General features: G+C 37.5%; 1 protein-coding gene across 1 annotated transcript in view; it reads left to right on the plus strand.

The window, feature by feature from the left end:
• Positions 1–19591, plus strand: part of CCPG1 (cell cycle progression 1) — a 21151-nt gene continuing 1560 nt past the window's right edge. The window contains exons 1-8 of the mRNA XM_014874076.2: positions 1–128; positions 4443–4514; positions 8357–8471; positions 8969–9048; positions 9251–9458; positions 13545–13799; positions 16684–16805; positions 17815–19220. Coding sequence (XP_014729562.1) covers positions 4455–4514; positions 8357–8471; positions 8969–9048; positions 9251–9458; positions 13545–13799; positions 16684–16805; positions 17815–19220 — 2246 coding nt within the window. The 5' untranslated portion in view covers positions 1–128; positions 4443–4454. The remainder of the gene's footprint in view (positions 129–4442; positions 4515–8356; positions 8472–8968; positions 9049–9250; positions 9459–13544; positions 13800–16683; positions 16806–17814; positions 19221–19591) is intronic.

Consider the following 19591-nt stretch of genomic DNA (forward strand, 5'->3'; position numbering starts at 1 on the left):
AGGGTGCTGCGGGCGCCGCCCCGCGCGCAGGCGCCGGCCCGGGCGGGCCGGGTTGTTTGTGACGGCGTCACCGGCGGCTGCGGCCGCGGCCCCTCGTCCGTGCCGGGCCCCGCGAGGGCCGCGCTCAGGTAAGCGGCGGGAGCGGCCCGCGGGGGCGGCCGCCCTGCCCCGGCCCCGGCCCCGGCTCGGCCGCGGGGAGCCGCGGGGGGCGCGGCGGGGAGGGGCCGCCCGGAGCGGGGCAGAGCCCGGGGCGCCGGGGCCGGGCGGCCGTGCCCGGTGCAGGGAGCGGGTGAGCGGGGCCGTGCGGGGCGGCGGCGCTCGGGGTCCAGCGGGCTCCGGGCGGGGGTCACCGCCGTGCCGGCCCCGGCCCCGGGGGCTGGCGTTTGCCAACTTCCTTCTCTGTCATCGTCTGCCGCTGCCTCGCCGGCTGATGCAAGGTGCCGTGTTTCATAAACAGCGTCCTGGCGCTTTAACTGCGCTGGCGCCGAGCCGCGCGCTGGTTCAGGTGCGCTCCAGGAACACCTGTGCGGGACAAGGGGCAGGGACTGAGCGGGGAATGCCCACCCTTGTGACAGTCTGCCTTGTAGAAACCACGTCTGTCTTTCCATTATAACAAGGAAATATTCTGTATTCAGTATGGGTTGCTAAATATATTCTTAGAGAAGAATGCTGCTTAGAGGAAGAAATTACCACTTAGTAGAAATAATAAACTTCCGTGGGAACCCTGAAGTGTAATAGCACTGAACCTGTTTTTATTTCTCTTGTGCAACAAAGAATCAGCTGTAGAAGAGAACTGAGAGTTTTTACTTGGAATGACAGCATAGCAATATCAGTAGAACACATTTATATTCCTCTTGGTGCCTGTTACTCATCTTTGCCAATGCTTATTGAAGTTTTTTTTTAGTCCAGGAAATCCTCTTTTTAGATGATAGAGCTTAAGGGTTTATTTAGACTGGAGTGGTTCTTCTTTTTAAGACTGGTATTTATTTTGCTTCATAGTGGATAAATAGGATGTGGTATCTCAGATTTATTTTTGTATACATATCTTGCATAACTTGGTATTGTGTGTATGGATTGTTTATATGTGTATAGTATGTATTGTGTTATGAACAATACATGTGTCTGTAAGCTTTTACACCTTATGCTTCTGGTTTATATTTCACTAAGGATAGGAAAATAGTTCACACTTTTGAATTCCTGCTCCCCTTCCCCAAATGCATACTAATTGAACTCTGAACATGATGGATATTTAATTTGTCCAGATAGAAATTAAGGTGATGTCAGTAGTGTCTATGAATATATGCAGTGAGCATACATAACCAGTGCACCACGGGATGTGGTTTTGGTTGGGTTTTTCCCCCCAGTCTTTCCTTTTGACTTGGCCTGACTTACAGGAGATATGTAACACTCTAGTGTATCCTCCAGTTATCCCTGCTGTTACTCGACTAGAACCCATTAGTGTCATGATTCATTAGGAAGTTTGAAGGCTTTATGTCTTTTAAATTCCTGCTTAAAGTTATCTTTTTTTAAAAAGTTGCATTCAGGAAGACAGTGGCAGCATTTCCAGCCCCTTAAGGCTGGTTGGAGAAGCATACTGGTTCTTGGCAGGTCTTTGTCATTTGGTGGAGAGTCAAACTGGAGAAGATTTTGTGAGCTGGTCAGTTTAGCCATTAGGTTTAAATTAGTCTTCTGTTTTTCAGTGTATATAAGGGATTTAACTTGACCTCAGATTTAGTTATGATTATGTGCATTTTATTAATCTGTTACAGAAATAAGTTGTTTAGCTCATGATTGAAGTTTAGGAACGCTGTACCTAGGTAAATTTTTTATTTTACTTTTTTTTATTTTACTTTTAGCGTTTAGGTTTTTTTGGTCTTTTAGATCTAATGAAGTAATAAAATGCTTTAATTTTGGTAACTGTTTTACATGTGTATGTTTGTTGAAGGTACCTGTAGGAATACATTTACCCTTCAGATGATGCCCTTCAGTCTGATGCCAAACTCTTTATCTATTGTAATTTGGCTAAGTTTAGCAGTTCTAACCATAAACCTTAGTATTCTTCTAATAATTCTTTAAAAAAAACTCCATTATTTTTCTTAATATTAAAAGCTTTTTCTATTTTGGTGATACAGGTGTACCTGTATGCAGCAAATATGCACTACTAGTGTAATATTCTTTTAACTCAAGGCCATATATCAAGACAAGCAAGCAATAGAAAATGATAATTTTTTGTCTGCTTGTTCCTCTGGGGTTTTTTTTGGTTTTTTTTAATATATTTTGATGATGTTGGTACCCAGGTAGGTCCTGAAGCTTTTGTTTGGGATGGGAAGACAGATGTTTATGTGGAAGCCAAAGCCATGGTTGTATGTTGAGAACAGGAGATAGATTTGTGTTTCTGCAGTGCTCGGTTACCTGTCAGTGTGTTTTGCAGCTGGAGAGGCAGAGCAGGATGGTTTTTCTGTGTTGGCAGGGCCCAGGGTGAAATGCTGAGTTAGCTGGAGGAAGAGAGGTGTTGCAATGTCCAGCCCAGTCTGCTGTTACAATTTGGGCTTTCAAAATCTGCAGGTGCACTTGTATCAAACTGCACTGGTGCCCTGAAGTTGTCTTTCAGGAACTCACTTCAGATCTTGCCAGTGATATTTCTGACAGGTGATGAGTTCTGGTCCTTCCTGTGAAAGGAATGCTGCTGCATGCCCAGTCAAATTTAGAGTAATTAATGACAGCAAGCAGATGTCATTGCCACATGTAAACTCTAGAACTTAGTCTTTGCCATTTGGGCATTTGTTATTTTGATGATTGAAGAAATATGATTTAAAAATAAATCACAATTAAAAAAAAAAAAAATCCTTGTATGCAGTGTGATTTTTAAAAAAACCCGAACAAGTCAAACCAAAATAGATTTCTTCCCAACCCCTCCCAGCCTGATATTCCCTGGTTGAGATGCCAGGAAAAGCACTAATGAAGGAAGAAAAATATCTACAGGAAAAACACAACCATATTCAAAGTAGGGCTTTATAAAGAAAATAGAAATACAGTTTCCTCTAAGTTTCATACCTAAGTTGATTGTTACTGAATATTTGTACACAAACTGTTGTGATTGTCTTCATTGCCTTTTATTTTACAGAGGATCTGTAAACGTGTTAGTTCAAGTTGATGAGAAAATAGTTTTATCTTAGAAAAACATGCAATAACTAATATAATGCAGAGATATGGGACACATGTTTACTGTTTTGTGAGAAAGCTAAATGGAATTGGAAGTTGTGTATTTTGTTGTACCAATTTCTAGCCTCACTAACGTACTTAGATGTTCTCATTCAAAGTTTTGTGTATAATTTCTGTGTTGAGAAACCAGGAGTGAAGACAGGATTGATAATAGAGACCAAATAAATTTAAACACATAGATGCTTTCCTCTGTGTTCTTACTGGAATTAACTAAGAGTAGGAAATAAAGCAGGTGTCTGAAATTCTGTGATAAAAGCTTTATTGAACCATGATTTCTTTATTTTATTATGTTGATGCATAATATAACAAGCAATCAATTGGAAATTGTTCAGTTTTGGTAAGATTTTTTCCAAGATGAATCCATAGTAAATTTTATATAACTTGATATATTTTTATTTCAAGGAACAAGAAATGTATTCAACTTCTTTAACAAGTCTTTTTGCTAGTTAAGGACTTGAAAAATTGATCTGAATATGCAATGATAATGAATATTCTGTATTCCTGATAAGTTCCTGTTAAAAAGGAGAAAAGGTAAACAGGCAGCTGCAGCTGGACAGTTCTCTTCTGAAAGTGGCTACCAGTCATTTGGTAATATTGTTAAAAACCCCAAAATTATACTTTGGATTATTTTCATTTTGTTTTTGTGGTAGCCTGGTACTCTCTCAATTTTCCTCAGAATTAGTGTATTTGAGAGTACTTGAAAGGAGTGAAAGAAACAGGAAACATTGTTTTTGCCCAGTAGTTGAAGAAAATTAGTTCCAAAAGATCCTAATCTGTTTCTTCTCAAAAAACGCAGTGTTTTTCTTGAATAAAATGTAGTTTCTGTGCAGGTAACAAAGCAGAAATTATTTCATGTATTGAATCATGTCTTAAAATTCAACTATTGTGTAATTGTTTAACTTTAATTATTAATTTATTGACTAGCCTTGTGTGTGTGTGTCTATCTAATCTAAGAGCTTTTTGACTGGCTGAAATAGGTATGTACCTAACAAATCTATATTTGCTCCAAGTATAAAGAAGATAATAGGAAATAAGTGCAAAATAATGTATTTTCTTTCTCAACTTTTATTGTAGTTTTTTTTCTCCATTCCAGAATAACAATCTCTCTGTGTTAGTACATTGCTCTGTAATATCATGATTTCCATTCTTCTGTTTATTTTTTTTTTCAATAGAGCACTGAAATTGTCTTGTATATTAAAAGAGTCTACTTTTACCTGCAGTGTGCTTTGAAAATGTCTGAAAATTCCAGTGACAGTGATTCGTCTTGTGGCTGGACTGTCATCAATCACGAGGTACCCTCTTTCACATTGGTAGATTTCTGTCAGTTTAAGGCTTTCTATATGGAGTAAAATATTATTTCAGCTTCGTAATTCTTGTTTTGTGTGGATTTTGCATACCAACAGAGAATATAGATGAGAAATTTATAAGTAAATCATAAAACAACTATTTACAAAAAGTATACTTTTGCTATAGTTGATATAAATTTTGATATTTAAAATAATTTCTTTTTCTGCAAAGGTTTTACTTTGAAGAGCTGGTAGAATTTTAGTGGCATGCATTCTTCTGTTCCATTCTGCATGAAAAATAAGCATTCTCTGTAACTTGTCTGTTGTTGCTCATAGATTTCTTCTTCTCCTGATAAATCTGTACCCTCACCAAAACAAAGTTGGAAATACTGGGCAGGAAAATTATCTTGTGCAGAAGGGAATGATTCTGTGATTTCAAGTTTTTTCTACCCCTAAGGTATCAAATCCTAATTTCAGCAGTGGCTGTTCAGGAGCAGCCCTCTGTCCTTGCATAATCTTCCTTATAGAAAATTAGGACAGGGCCAGGTGTATATTCCATGGCCGTGATGGGACAGGTGTCTGGCTCTGCTGTTGGTTTCACAGTTTGCATTGTGTGGATGAAATCAATGCTGTCAGTGGGGTCTGGAGAGCAGGACTCTTATGGCAAGGCTTAGGTTTGATCAAGTGACTGCACTGACTGTGGTGGTTGAAACGGTGCCTTCAACACCTGCTCAGGTGTAGACACATGAATGTAGATAAAAAGAGTGTTTTATCTTCCCACAGTGGACAAGGAGGGCCTGAGTTACTCAGATCCTGTGAGAAGCTCTTCCTGGTAGAGAGGATATATCCAATGTCCTTTCTTCCTTTAGCCCTGAGGATTTTTGTCTCTCTTCAGATCCTGGGTGGGTTGGTTTGCTTGTTTGGTTTGGTTCTTAAGTATTTAGCTTTGTCTTGTAAACTGAGGAGGCCACTGAGCCAGAATCCTCAGGACAGATGGGTTGACAGTTTTCCTGGAATGACACTTAGGTATTGCCTGCACCTACTTGTTGCCTGCCCTAGAAAAAAATTGAAGGATCAGTGCTTGAGATGTTTCATTCAGAGGAGAAAAGTAGGAAAAAATGACTGAAGATCATGCTGTCTTAATGGTCAGCTGTCCTTCATTGCACACTCCCCTGTTTTGCAGATTACTATGAAAATGGGTAACTTGCAACCAAGGTATTACAAACTTATGATTGCACTCATGTTTTGACAGTTCCATGTCACAAGTAATGCAGTTGGAAGTTTATAAATATTGGGCCATGCTTCCATTTCTGTTGACAGCAAAGTGGTATTTAAGAGATGGTTTAAACTTCTTTTCCTTGTTTTGGGCTGTATGACAGGTTGGGAATCTTGTTACCAAAAGAAACAGAGAACTAATGCACTCCATTCCTCAAGGCCAACTGGCCTACAAGAGTGTACAGGCTGCTGAACTCAGAGTTCAGATAAAAGTGAAAGGATTTAGAGGTTGAGTTCAGCAGTTGAGTTATTCAGCTGTGAAGTGCAGACTGTATTTTCATTCTTGGGATGGTTATTTTAAACTGTAACTGCAAATGAATTATGCAGTCTAAATAAGTTAAAATAACAGAAGATTGTAGGATGGCTGGGATTTGTCTAGCCAAAGTAGGAAAGATTTCTGTGACATGGAGATTTTGTGTTCCCAGTTATTCATCCCTGATTCAGTAAAATAAAAATGGGGAAACACTGGTGTTTGAGAGCTGACATTATTAGCATTCTTCTGGTAGGACAGCTTTGAATCTGAGCATGAAGAAAATAGAATGGATGGGATGGCAAGGTACTCTTCACACAGCTGTTACCCAGGGAGAGGGAACATGGGCTTCTGTATAGTGCAGTGAGTTGATTTGGATATTTAGGACGGGGTAGAACTATGGGTTAGACAGATTTGGAGTTCTGTAGTATTATTTTCTCACATACTCTTGTGACCTGTATTGATGATGACACAGTGGAATCTGGTTTTGGATGTGTTTTGCAGTGAGTTAAGGGGCAAGAAGTGGCTGTTGTCCAGGCTGTGACTGCAGGGAGCTGGCAGCTGTGGGTGCTGGACTGAGTTTGCACAGAGGAGCAGTGCTGTGCATTGTTGGACTGCTCCTAGGAAAGGACTTGCTAATTTTGTGTGGGAGGATAGGGAGGTGACAATATTTTTTCTTGACCTCTTTGCTATTGCTGAAATGGAAGGCTGCTGAAGGTCCAGCATCAGATGAAGTGTCAGAGAGTTCATGCATTCACACCTGGCTACGTGTTTTTAAGAAAAGGATTCCTTATCATGTGCTCAGCTAGCCTGTTTTCCTGGGTTTTTAGCTAAAATCGTAATCTGTCTTAAGCAATACTCCTGGTGTCTTTCTTCTTGTGGAGCCTGGGCAAACTGAAATGTTGTTCTTCTTATTCACAATTTAGGAAATGAATGTAGTGGTTCTATCACACCAGGAAACAATTGTCACATAATAAACCTGCATATGTATCTATAAAACCCAACAAACCCGAAATCCCCAAATAACTTTGTGCTTTCTATCCTGAGATTTCACTCAGATTATAGTAAATTACTTGTAAATAAGATGTGAATTTCTGCAAAATATATCAAATCAAATTTGTAATACTTATGTAGTCAAAAGGAAAAAGATACAAAGTGTTTTAAAAAGGAAAAAAGATACAAAGTATTTAACAATTTACCAAAGCAGTTAATTTTTGAAGCCTCTTTAAAAGAAACATAACTTTGTAACATGATTATAGAATGTGTCTTTTTGAGGCATCTAATCTTCCTGAAGTATCTCTCCATAAAAACAAAAGCACACATGTTTGCTTGAGTCCTGAAATGAGACATCCAGAGAAACTGATCTGGAAGTATTGCTGCTACTGTAATTTCACACCTGCTATTGCAAAAATAACTACCTCTGTTTACAAAAACAGCTCAACTTATTTATGGATCAGAGAGACTTAGTATTTGTCAGTTATGTTTTGCATGTTTGTAGTTTGCTGATAGCCTTACTTGGTGTCTCATCAGTACTTTTAAACAAAAACTATGATATGAAGATTAAGTATTTGGAATTATCAGGCACAGAACTTGCCTTTAGTACCCTGCAGTCTCCTGGTGTTGTTTATTTGCAGTTCCCGTTGTGCTTTGGTGTTGTTGCCTGCACTTGACTAATAACGAAGGCTCCTTTCCGGGTTAAAGGCAGAAATCCAATATAGAGTTTGTATAAATATTTGTTTTTGAGGTGTCAGAAATGTACTGTATAAGCAGTCTTTCAAAATATCTGGCAGGAATTGAGATGGAGTAAAGTTACACATAGTTCTTCCTGGTATTAGTATTTATTAGAATTCATGTTGGTATGCTTGAAAGTTCTGTTTTTGGGAGGGTGTGTGTATTTGCATACAATAGATGGACCTGGGAGCAAGAATTAGATCCCATATTCAAAACCTCCTATCTTTCTCTAAATTCCATTTAATAAACAGGTCCAATAAAGACAGTAAAAATAATTATTTAAAATACTCATTGTAATCGTTAATTAATGCCTAAATTGCTGTCATTTTTCCCCCTTTGAATTGTCCTTCTGTAACTTTTTTTAACCTTGGTCATGATTATTACAAACTAACACTTATTTCACTCTGGTGAATTACTTGGTAGGTATTTCACTTGCTTTTCTTTGCTCAAAGTTGTCTTCAGTTTTAAAGGCTCAGTTTTTCTGTTTCTGTTTTTATTACTAATATTCTGTTTTCTTTGTAACCCTTTCTACCTTCTTTACCATTTGGAAACTCCTGTAACTGTAATGTCCATTTAAACTTTTCACCTTTAGGGTTCTGACATAGAGACAGTGACCTCAGAAAATGGAAGCACAAATGATAACCACGAGTTTGTTTCAGAAGAATATGTTTCTTTGCAAGAAGAGGAGCAGGCTATTGATTTGCAAGGTAAGATATTAAAAGAGGAGCAGTTTCATGAAATAGGTCAATATTTCCCGTAGCATTGGCACAAAATTAGTATTTTCAATAGATTTTTATGTATTTTGTGGACCTCTGTCGGGGTATTTGCTTCACCAGTGTTATGGAAAATATTCAATCATCACCTTTATATTTTTCATCAACTTTATAGAAGTATTTTTTCCTGAAATATGTGAAATTAGTAGAATATTTTTATTTTTGTTGAGAATTTAGATGTATTGTAGAATAGTGTGCACTGGTGTTGCTGGAAGATAGTTTATAGAAGTGTTATTGATACAAGAAGCATTCCCTAGTAATGTCATAGATCAAATAAGAATAATTTAGAAGGAACTGTCAATGCTTGTACTCCTAAAAAATGAGATTGTGACACTGTATTTTAATATTATATGGATGTGGGCATAATTTGTGGTTGCTGCTTTTAATCCCTTGTTTGTTTGCTTGTTTATTTCCTCTTTTTATTCGTATAGCTCAGTGCAACAATGATGAAGAGATCCCAGCAGTAGATAATACTCTATCTGGTTTTGAGGAAACTCAGCCAGTTCCAGAGGTAAATCACATTACAGATTACATTATTCAGAAGCTTCTGTAAGCCCCATCTGTCAATGGCAAGAAATGTTTTGAAGGCATTAAAATGGAGACACAAACTTTTCCTTTCCTAAAGTTCCAACTGTTCTTGTTTTTCTGATTGTTTTTTTAAATACTTTATGTTTTATGTATCTGGATAATTCTCACATTGTCCCTTTCCCTAGGAAAACAAAGAAAAAGTTCCTGATGATGGGTCCTGCATTGGAACTATTAGTGATGATTCTGACATTGTTACACTTGAAGCTCCAAAACCAGAAGAAACTCAGAGTCAAGAGGAAGCTCCAGCTGATGGTGAAGAAGCTCAGAGTTCAGAGGATTTTAACATGGGTTCCTCCTCTAGCAGCCAATATGCATTTTCCCATGTAGAAACTGGTAAGAGCAATACAGTCATAAGCAACTGTGTGTAAAAATGTCACCAGGAAAAAAGCCCAAACCAGTCTTTGGTTAGGGAACCCTCTTTTTGTGGAGAGAGGAAAAAAAAAATAATGGTCTTGTTGAGTATGTATGCAAGTATTTGCAGTCTTCAGAAAAACTCTAGGTGCCCTCTACAATTTTGTCTAAATGTATGTCTGCAATCTTTTTACATGAAAGCAATCTCTTTCATTAAATGTTCACTATTTTAAATAGAAAGCTAATTTGTAGCATATCTTGGAGAATTAAAATTACTTTTAGTTCATTGAATAGTTTTAGGTTTTCTCTTGGCAATATTTTTGGCTTTATATAGAGTTGGCATAAATGACTAGCAAGTGGGAGATGATTTTTGGTGCCTGAGGACTTGAGAACTAAGCAGTATGACTACAAAAACTTTGTACCAACCTCATAGCTATGTGGTGTATGTTTATATATTTAAGATACTCCCAGTGCTTGGCTGAAATAAGCAGTGCATTATAATCAGGAGGAAGGAAATGAATATTTGTCCAATGAAGAACAACAACAAACAAAACCCCAACCAATCCAAACAAAAAACTTCCTGTTTTTTTGCTCTTCTCTAGTTCTTTAGTCTTCCTCTATAATTCTTTTTGGCTACTTGTTTGTAATCTCTTCTGTTCTCTTCGTTGTCTACGACACCTTTGTATTGCTGTTTTTTATCTTTCAAATTAAGTTTATTATACAAGCAGGATTTTAACTAAAATACTGTTTTATCTTAGAGTAGGATACATTAAACGTTTGTGTATCTGTATAGTATCCACTGGAAGCAGAAAGTGACAGCTTAGCATCTGATTATAACCAGTGAAGATTTGTAACACAGCTGTCACCTTCTTTAAGTTGTCCGGGAAATCTGACTTAATTTTAGAGTTAAGATTTAGTTGACTTTGTTTTTTTCTTTCAGGGATGAGTTCTAAAAGTGTCTTTTTTTACCCCCCCATGTTTTTGTACACAAAAGTCAGTTGGCTGGAGAAGCTGTGGAAGATTCCTGATTGTGTAAGGGGATGGGGAAATGAGGTGAAAGAGCATGTGTCTCGCAGTCTTCCTTTCCAAGGTGGTGTGATTAAATTTGATCAGCTTGTGCAAAGCTGATTGCTTATGGCTTGCATGGAGTGTTCTTACAATTTTTGATAGCAATCTGACTTGATCAAGTAGTAGTCATATTCTAGACAGATGCTGAAAGCCAATCCTCACTGAAGAACTTGGCTAAGCTGTCAGTGTCTTATGTGCTTCTTTAAAAAGATGATAACCTTGCATGTAGGTTTGGAGCAGACATCAGTAAGGTTTGTAATACATTTTAATGTGTGTGCTTGATTGTTTAAATGGATGGTTCTTGTTGGAATCCAAGCTTGTGTGTGACTGGCAAAAAGAATTTCTTCCTTTTAACTTAAGCTGATTTCAGCATGGCCTTTAGTGCTGTGCATTCAATTGATCAAATATTGCAGAAAATGTCGGGAGTACTTTTGCAATTATTTTAAATGCTGACGTTTTAGCCATGACAAAAAGCGGCAACAGAAATCTTTGCCATCCCCTTCCTGTTGAGTGTTCTTTTGTGTTGGAAAAGGATGAGCCTCAGATTCTTCCTAATGTAGATACTGAAGTGTTCTACAAGAATTTTCTGCCACTTCTTTTTGGAAACCAATTCCTGTTTAGGCTGTCTTCATCATGCAAACAGAAATGTTTTGATACTGCTTCGTGAATGACATTCAGCCAGCAGAAGTACCCATATGCTGCAGTGAACTGTATCTGAGCTGTGTCTGTGCAGAAATGTCAACTGACTTAGTCTGATTCTTGGTGTATATCTGACACTTCACAATCACAGTAGGAACTAGGATTTTGGACTGCTGTTGTGGTCACACTTTGTTTCATTTGTAGTCCTTTCGTCCTGGTACTGTTAGAGCACAGCGTTGCACTGAACTCTTACAGCAGCTGTAAGGCAGTGGCATTCTTGCCTGGAAGTGTAATTGCTGTTGACAACTTGCCAGTAAGTGCTTATGAATGACTTTAAGTGTCTTCCAGCATTTTTCTTTCTGATTGTCTTTTTTCTTTTCTCCTTTCCTATTCTTTGCTGTCCAGTGTGTATCAAAGAATTTTCCCATTTGTCTAGAAGCAGTTTGTTCCTTAACCACTTTTGTATTCCATGTGTGTAAACCTCTTTGGTTGTTGAAAAACCCTAGAAAACCCCAGAGATGAGCAAGAATAACACCTCTTACTAAGTTTGTCCTGTATATTTCTCTATAATGTCTGACCTCTGCATTCTAGAAATGGCTTCTGAATGTTTGCCTTTGTTTTCCAGGATTGGAAAGTATGCATCTGCTTAAATGACTGATTCTAAAATAGTGTCCTTCTCTACTAAGCTATATAAATTCATTGAAGTGTCTGCATGTCTGAGTCACTGTTTAAGTGATTTGTCTTTATTGCAAAGTCTGCTTGATTGGTCTGGTTTAAGTGATTTACTAAAATGGAGTTTTTTATTGAGGGAGGAAGTCGTCTTTCATGTTACTTGTCCATGGACTTAGAAATTAGAAGAGTTCCAGATACTAATTGATAATGTTTTCTGGGCTCGATGCAATCACTTCTATCAAGGTGTAATTTATTTTAAGTGAAGAATATAAGTGGTAATGCTTTTTATAGATAATAGCCAACATTGCTTGGCATTCTTATCTGTTCAGTGATGTGTGCATGGCTTTGCTCAAAAAAATGACTTTTCAGTTGCGAGCTATGACAGTTTCTGTATATTTGTATTTTTGCATTTTGACTAATGATGTCTGATATGAGAATGAACAATCATATTTCTGGGAGGAGCATTAGCATTGTGTGGTTGTGAGCAGCAAAATTAGTGTCCAAGCAGGAGCACTTTGTCATGTCTGAAGACTTCACTGATCCCATTGAATTTCTTCCAGACATGTGAATTAGGTACAGAATGTAGATACTGGAAAGCTACTTTTCCACCCTACTGCTGCTTCCTCTTGATATTTACCTTGCACTTAAAAGTTTTGGTTTTAAAGGAGGGAGATTAAATCATAATTACTTATATACTGGATTGTATAAATCTGTTTACAGTATATGCAGCAAACATTTGTACAAATGGGAACAAGCAATTACAACTTTGTAGTTATTTTCCTGGATAGAATATGTGGCTTTTAGGCCATTGGAACATGAACATATAAATGGTATAAAAAATATAATTTTGCAAAAATTCTATAAAAGGTATTTTTTAAGGTTAGAATTTGTTCTTATCTCAAATCTTGTCCAATTTACCAAAACTTCTGTCAGGTAATAGAAGAGTGTTGGGAAAGAACAAATAGAAAAGCACTTGAGTGTTTTTTTTCCTATGCAGTAGTGGTTGAAAATGGCTTTTTTTGAAAGGTGGGTAAAGATGTTAACAGATTGTATATGGTAAATATTAAAAGAAAACAAAATAGTATATTTAAATAAATTTATATATAGATTTTTAATATTTCTAATAGCTACATTAATGGAACTTTAATAGAATTTTGTCTGCAGTTGCATGCAGATCACAGAATTAAGTTTTTTGAGAGTATGCAACAAAACCATGTCTGTCTTCTAGGAGGCCTTTTAGCAAGCCTTTATATTGCTCTTTCATTATTAAGCTTTTCAGTTTTAATAGCTGTAAGAGAAGGAAAACTGAATTCTTAAGTCTTTCTACCTCAAGAATTTGCAGGGGCAGTACATGTAGATGCTTTAGGAGGCAGGATTGACTGAAACATTTTGTAATGAGTGAATGATAAGGTATGGGGAAGTGCCATACAGCTTTTTAGTGATGGTTTCTTGAGTCTCTATAATTTAGTTTTAAAAAATGAATTTTTAACTTTGGAGAGCACACATTTATGCAACATTGCATAATTTCCAGCAGAAATGATATAATTAGAATTTTAGTTTTGTTTTATTAATGTTGTCAAAGATAAATGCCAAATCTCTTTTGCATAAATATTATGGATCTTGATACTCAGTTTGCTCTTCAATGCAACACGGAATGCATTTTAAGCAGCGCTGTGCGTTGCTTTTCAGTTTTCTCATCGCAGGCCAGCGCGGCGGAGTCCAGCAGCGATGAGAGCAGCAGCCAGAGCAGCCCCGCCGTGCGCAAGCGGCGCCCCAGGAAGCGCGGGGTGTCGAGCTCCGAGGCCGAGGCGGCTCCGGCCGAGCCCCAGGCGGAGCCGCCCCGCCAGGAGCAGCCGCAGCAGCGCCCGTTCAGCAGCGGCCTCAACAGATGCATCGTCCTGGCGCTGGTGATCGCCATCAGCATGGGCTTCGGACACTTCTATGGTGAGACATGGGACAGAGTCCTCAGCTTCCGCAGCAAACGCTGGTTTGTTGTGACTCCCATGGCTTTTCTTGTTCTCTGCTAACAACTTAAACCTAAAAATGAGAGGAAGCAGCTGCTGCTGTATTGGTAATGCAGGGAGGTCCTTCAGCAGTGCAACTGTACGTAATATAGACTAGTTCTTATAGTAATGTGGTAAATAGTAATTTTTCCTGAATAGCTCTAGTTCTATATGAAAATATGCCTTTCTAAAAAGACACATGATTCAGTTGGAGATGGGGGATATCATGCTCTTTGGATTTGGTTGACTAATTGTTAGGGATTTAAATTTTGGCACTCCCTTTGAGATTTGTATTAATTTTCACTTGATCCCAATTTTTTTTTATTAGGTAAACCTGAAGGTAAGAGCCATGAGTGATGGAGTGTGGATGCTGTGCTTGCATTCAGATTTACTTTTTAAACTGTGCATGTGTATGTGTACACACATATCCATGTATGTCTGCATACCTACATTGTGAAAATAAAATAAATTGAGTCTCAGGGACTGCTGATATATGTGGGATTACAGGAAGAGCTGATCCAATCATACAAACACATTTTGTGTAGCAGGCAGTAGTAACTGGCTGGTGAACATTGGCATGCTAGAGGTATAGAGGAGCACAATGACCAGACCAGTCTGTGATAGTGCCTGTGGTGGGAACTTGAGATTTCAGTTGTTAATCACTTCACTGTGTTTAGTTTGGTGCTAATGATAAATACTATCCTTTTAAAGAACTTGGAGATCTGTGGATGAAAAATACACTTTGAATGTGGATTGAATCTGTACTTCTAAATAAAAATTGTCATCACTGATGACAGAGGTGGCAACATTTTCAGCAGAAAGAAGGCAACTCGGTATGGCTTCTGTTTTTGCTTCTTCAGGTGAAAGTTCTTCATGGTTATGTGATAATTTATCTTTCTACCACTAGAAAGGAAATGAAGTTCTGCTTCCATCTTCCCGTTTTTAGGTTTTTTTCAACACAAACTTACAGAGGAAGTCCATCCTCCTAGAGAACTACTTTCTATTTTTGTGGTTCAGCTTAGAATGAATGTTTCCCACAGCACTCTTCTAATGTTAAGCTAATTGTCATGTAAGAGGATTGGAAAGGGTAACTTTTTATAAAATTACTTTTCTTTTTTTGGGTCAATATCAGGATAGTGTTTTCCTTTTAGCTAGAGCTCCAGGATCCCCTTAAGTCTTTTAGAAATGTGGAAACCAACTAGGGTTAGATTTTAATCAATAACTGGATCCTAATCAGTGTTAAACTGACTTAACTGGCTTTATGATGCTCTAGGAAGGAGAACTGAAACAGGGCAAACTTTTCAGGTAACAGGTGAAGCTTAAATTAGGTAGAAAGTCCTTGCCAGAAAAATATCTCCTTATGGACATTCAGATATTTAATTTTTTTCTTTAACCAGAAACTGCAAGGGGGGCTATAGCTATAATGCTAGGGATTTGGGTTGGTTACTTAGAGAATCTGGAGGATACTGTGACTTAGAGTACCAGCTGGAAACACAAACCAATTACAGAGGAATGGCACCTCAATATGTTCATTTTCAGTGTTGCTAAATGTCATTTCTGCTTACTGTACCTAAATTAGGATTTTTGATAGGGAGAGAAAGAAAGCTTTAAATGTTTTTGTGTAATTCAGGTTCTACCTAACATGAATTCTTTACACTAAATTATTATTTTTCAGATGCAGGCTTTAGATTGTTAGGATCTATGGCCTTCCTCAAATTTACTGTCAATATACTTACATTCATTTATGAAAAGATCTATGCTCCCAAGAAGTGTTTACTAGGACTCTGCAGACTTAAAATCATTCCTGCAAAAATGTTGCCTTTGCTTAGCTGAATTGAACTATTATAGTTCAACTTGGTTTAATATAACAGTCTTTTTTTAAGGTTACACTTGACAATAGATAAAAACTAAGAGAGCACAAAACACTCATCAGTGTAAGTGCACTTACAGTATTTCTTCTGTTTAACAATACATCTCCCCCTGCCTTTAAATACAGCAATGGAGCTCTGATTATGCTGCACGGGTTTTGAAAGAAATACCTAAAAATTACTGTTGCCTTGTTTTCTAGAGTCAATTCAAGATAATCTTAAAAGCAAATCTATAAAAACTACATCAGTGTTAGGGTTTAGAGAACATGTATTAGGTGAGGAAGCACCAGTCCTTTTTGTCAAAAAAATTTCACAAGAAAATTTGGTGGCTAGTACAGCAAAGATACTATTTCTGAAACCAAGGGTGTCTCAGCCTTTGCCTGACAATTGAAAAACAGGACATTTGCTTACTCTGCAGCCTTTACTTATGGATAAGAAGGACAAGACAGGACCTGCAATACTTGCTGCTTTGTAAACAGTGTGTAATAATTGTATTTCTGCATGAAAATTTAAATACTGTGCTAATATTCTCTTATTCATGTAATTCAAGTAACAGTCGGGGTGTAGTTCTGGAGTAATGCATGGACTAATAGTCTCCCTTTTATCTGGTTGACTTGCATGTTACTCAAAAATTACAGAGAAGTCACAAATATTCTTTCCTGTATAACTTCTGTTGGTTTGGATCTAACTCATTTCTGTGTAGTGTTCCAAAATTCCTTTATTTGTCATTAATGAAAAAACATTGTAGAAGTAAATTTTTTGATCTGAGAAATTGTTTATCATTGAAATAAACAATTTTGCTACAGCTAAACAATTACTGGTAAGGACAGGGCTGAAATGGCAAGGTAAGAATGCTTTGAATTTGCAGAGAGAATGAAGATGATGTTTAGGTTCCTCTGTTCCTCTAAGTGCTTACTCTAAGTCAGTCTATCCAAAAAACCGTTTTTATCTTCGTAGGTACAGTGCAGATCCAGAAAAGGCAGCAGCTGGTGACAAAGACACGTGAATTAAAAGATATGAAAGATGACCTTTACCAGTGCCAACAAGAGCAAGGAGATCAAGTGCACCACAAAGTGGGGGTAGGTGTGAGCTTAGCTGGAAGTCATTGCATAATTCTGTCATCATGTATGCATTTTGCACAAAGTGAAATTAATTTCTCACACAAATCCATTAAAATTTCATCTTTGGTAAGTTCTTTCAGAGAACATTCCTCTGAATTCTTGACAAAGATTTATGTTGATTGAATTTGCTCTCAGAATGTGTTTAAACATACTGGGTTTTATGTCTGTAGTCGAGGGGTTATCTGGACAGAGACTGTTTCCCTGTGATACAATGCCAGGTTGTCATTAATGAGGACAGCTGAAGTAGAAAATGCTTGTAAAAACCTGTTGAACCTGCTACTTTCTAAATTATCAATGGTTATTAATTTTTTAAAATACTGAAGCCATACTTGTGTTTTTTTACTGTTGCATCATCCAGAGAGAAGATTAGAGTCTTTTTATTTAGGTTTTCTTTTGTGTTCCTGTTAGCAGCATTTGTACATAATTAGTATGTTCTAGAGCTTGTCAATGATGCCAACAGCCTGGGCAGCTCCTTTTGTGTTAGTATATAGTTACACAAACAAGTATTTTCAGCAATAGATTTGGTTCAAAATCAGTTTGTGAATTTCTGCCCCAACAGCTCAATGCCTTTGCTTCTGCTAATTTATTTTTGTAACCTGTAAATCCAGTTTGCTGAACATAAATCAACAGCAAACACGCACATTTTAATTTCCTTTTAAGATGTTAGAGTTCACATACCCAACTGCCTATCCTTTAGTTAAACCAATACAAGTGAGGGGTGATGACCTCTGGCTGGCTGGGGGAGTTTCTCACATGGTCTTTGTTGCCAAGAAAGTGTGTGATAAACAAACCCAACTGAGATAAACAAACCAGCTCTATTTTTGCATCTTGCTGCGCATGTTTCACTGCATCCAAAATGACAAGGGAGCTCTGTTTGGGCTACCTTGGTTATTCATCTTTCAAGCTAAAACTGTAACTGTAATTCTCGTTGTAGTATTTCTGCTTGTTTTCTTTTTGTTTCTTTTAGTCACCCAAGGGAGATCTTGCCACATGTCTGACCTTTACTGAGGAGAAGAAATCTTTTGATTCTCAAAAAAAAAGTCTTGCTGCAGAAAATCAGCACTTAAGAGAATCTCTAGAGAAGGAAGAAAAAGCTTTGGCCTCACTTCAGGAAGAATTAAGGAAGTTAAGACAACAAATTAGAAACTTAGAAGATAAGGGTAGTAGCACTGAATCTATTGTAATAGAAAATCAGAAACTAAGGGAGCATTTGGAAGAGGAAAAGCAAAGGAACAGCAATTTTCTCAGGCAAAAGGAAACACTCTTTGCAGAGGCACAGATGTTAAGGCGAGAACTGGACAAAGAACGTCACGTTACAGAAGCTCTGAAAAAAGAGCTAGAGCACTTAAGTTCTCGTCAAACACCTGACAGTGCTAATGATGATGATGAGACATTAAGAGAAAATCAAGAAATAGAAATTCTGCGAGGAAGACTGGCAGAACTAGAAAAAAAGCTAAACTTTGAGCAACAGCGCTCTGACTTATGGGAGAAGCTGTATGTTGAAGCAAAAGACCAGTCTGAAAAACAAGAAATTAATGAAAATGGACAAAAGAAAGGTGCTAAAGGGCAAAGTAAGAGTAGAAAGAAATCAAAGGAGACATTTTTTGGTTCAGTTAAAGAAACTTTTGATGCTATGAAAAATTCCACGAAAGAGTTTGTAAGACACCATAAAGAAAAGATTAAGCAGGCTAAAGAAGCAGTGAAAGAAAACCTGAAAAAATTCTCTGATTCTGTAAAGTCTACATTCAGACACTTCAAAGATACCACAAAAAATATCTTTGATGAAAAAGAGAAGTCATCAAGCGATAAAAGATACGAGGCAAACAAGAAAGCTCGAACTTTTTACCGAGACCATAACTCCTACGAGAATCTGAAGCACATGCATTACAGGGGCCCTCACTTGCCAAAAGAGTCCAGAAATGGAAGAAAACATCATTTTACAACATTTGGAAAAGATTCAGATTCCCAGAAATGTCTCAATGATCATTTGTGTAGTAGAAAACATCAGTTTGCCCTAAAGGGCTGCTCTGGTATTTTTGAATGTGCTCATCAAGAATTCATTAGTCTCTTTAACAGAGTTTCAGATCCCATCAGGGTGGATGAATTTAATCGGCTCATGAGAAAGTATTTGCAACAAGTTGTACATAACTTTCATCACTGGAGAGAACTAGAAAATTTCATCAATAAGTTTTTTCATAATGGATTGTTCATACACGACCAGATGCTGTTCACTGATTTTGTTAATGATGTCAAGGATTACCTGGAAGATATGAAGGAATACCAAAGTAACAATGAAAAGGTTTTTGAGGATTTGGACAAATACGTCTACAGATACTACTTCCATTATGATAATTCACCCCAGTATGGACCCAGGTTTGTTTCCATGTTTCCTGAACTTGATAACACAAAGAATTGGTTTTTGTAAAGACAACCAATGTCCTTGTTGTAATAGATGGTCTTTGAGGAGGTATGTGTATGTGTGTATGTATGTGTATACATATACACACATACATATGCTAGAAGACCTTCTGAAGGCCTTAGCAAAAATATTAGATTATGTTATATAAAGTGAATCTGCAGTACCTTTTATATAAATTTGGTGTGTGTACATAGCACAATCTGATGTTTCTGCTGGGTTCTTTAGAAAACTGTAACTTCCAGTAGGATTTCTTTAGACCAAACAGCTCTGATTGCCCATCTGAGGGAATGAATAACTGTCTTGGAGCATTAACTAGGGCTTCCTT

The sequence above is a fragment of the Sturnus vulgaris genome, chromosome 13 (genome assembly GCF_052056855.1).
Source record: "Sturnus vulgaris isolate bStuVul1 chromosome 13, bStuVul1.hap1, whole genome shotgun sequence".
NCBI lineage: Eukaryota > Metazoa > Chordata > Aves > Passeriformes > Sturnidae > Sturnus > Sturnus vulgaris.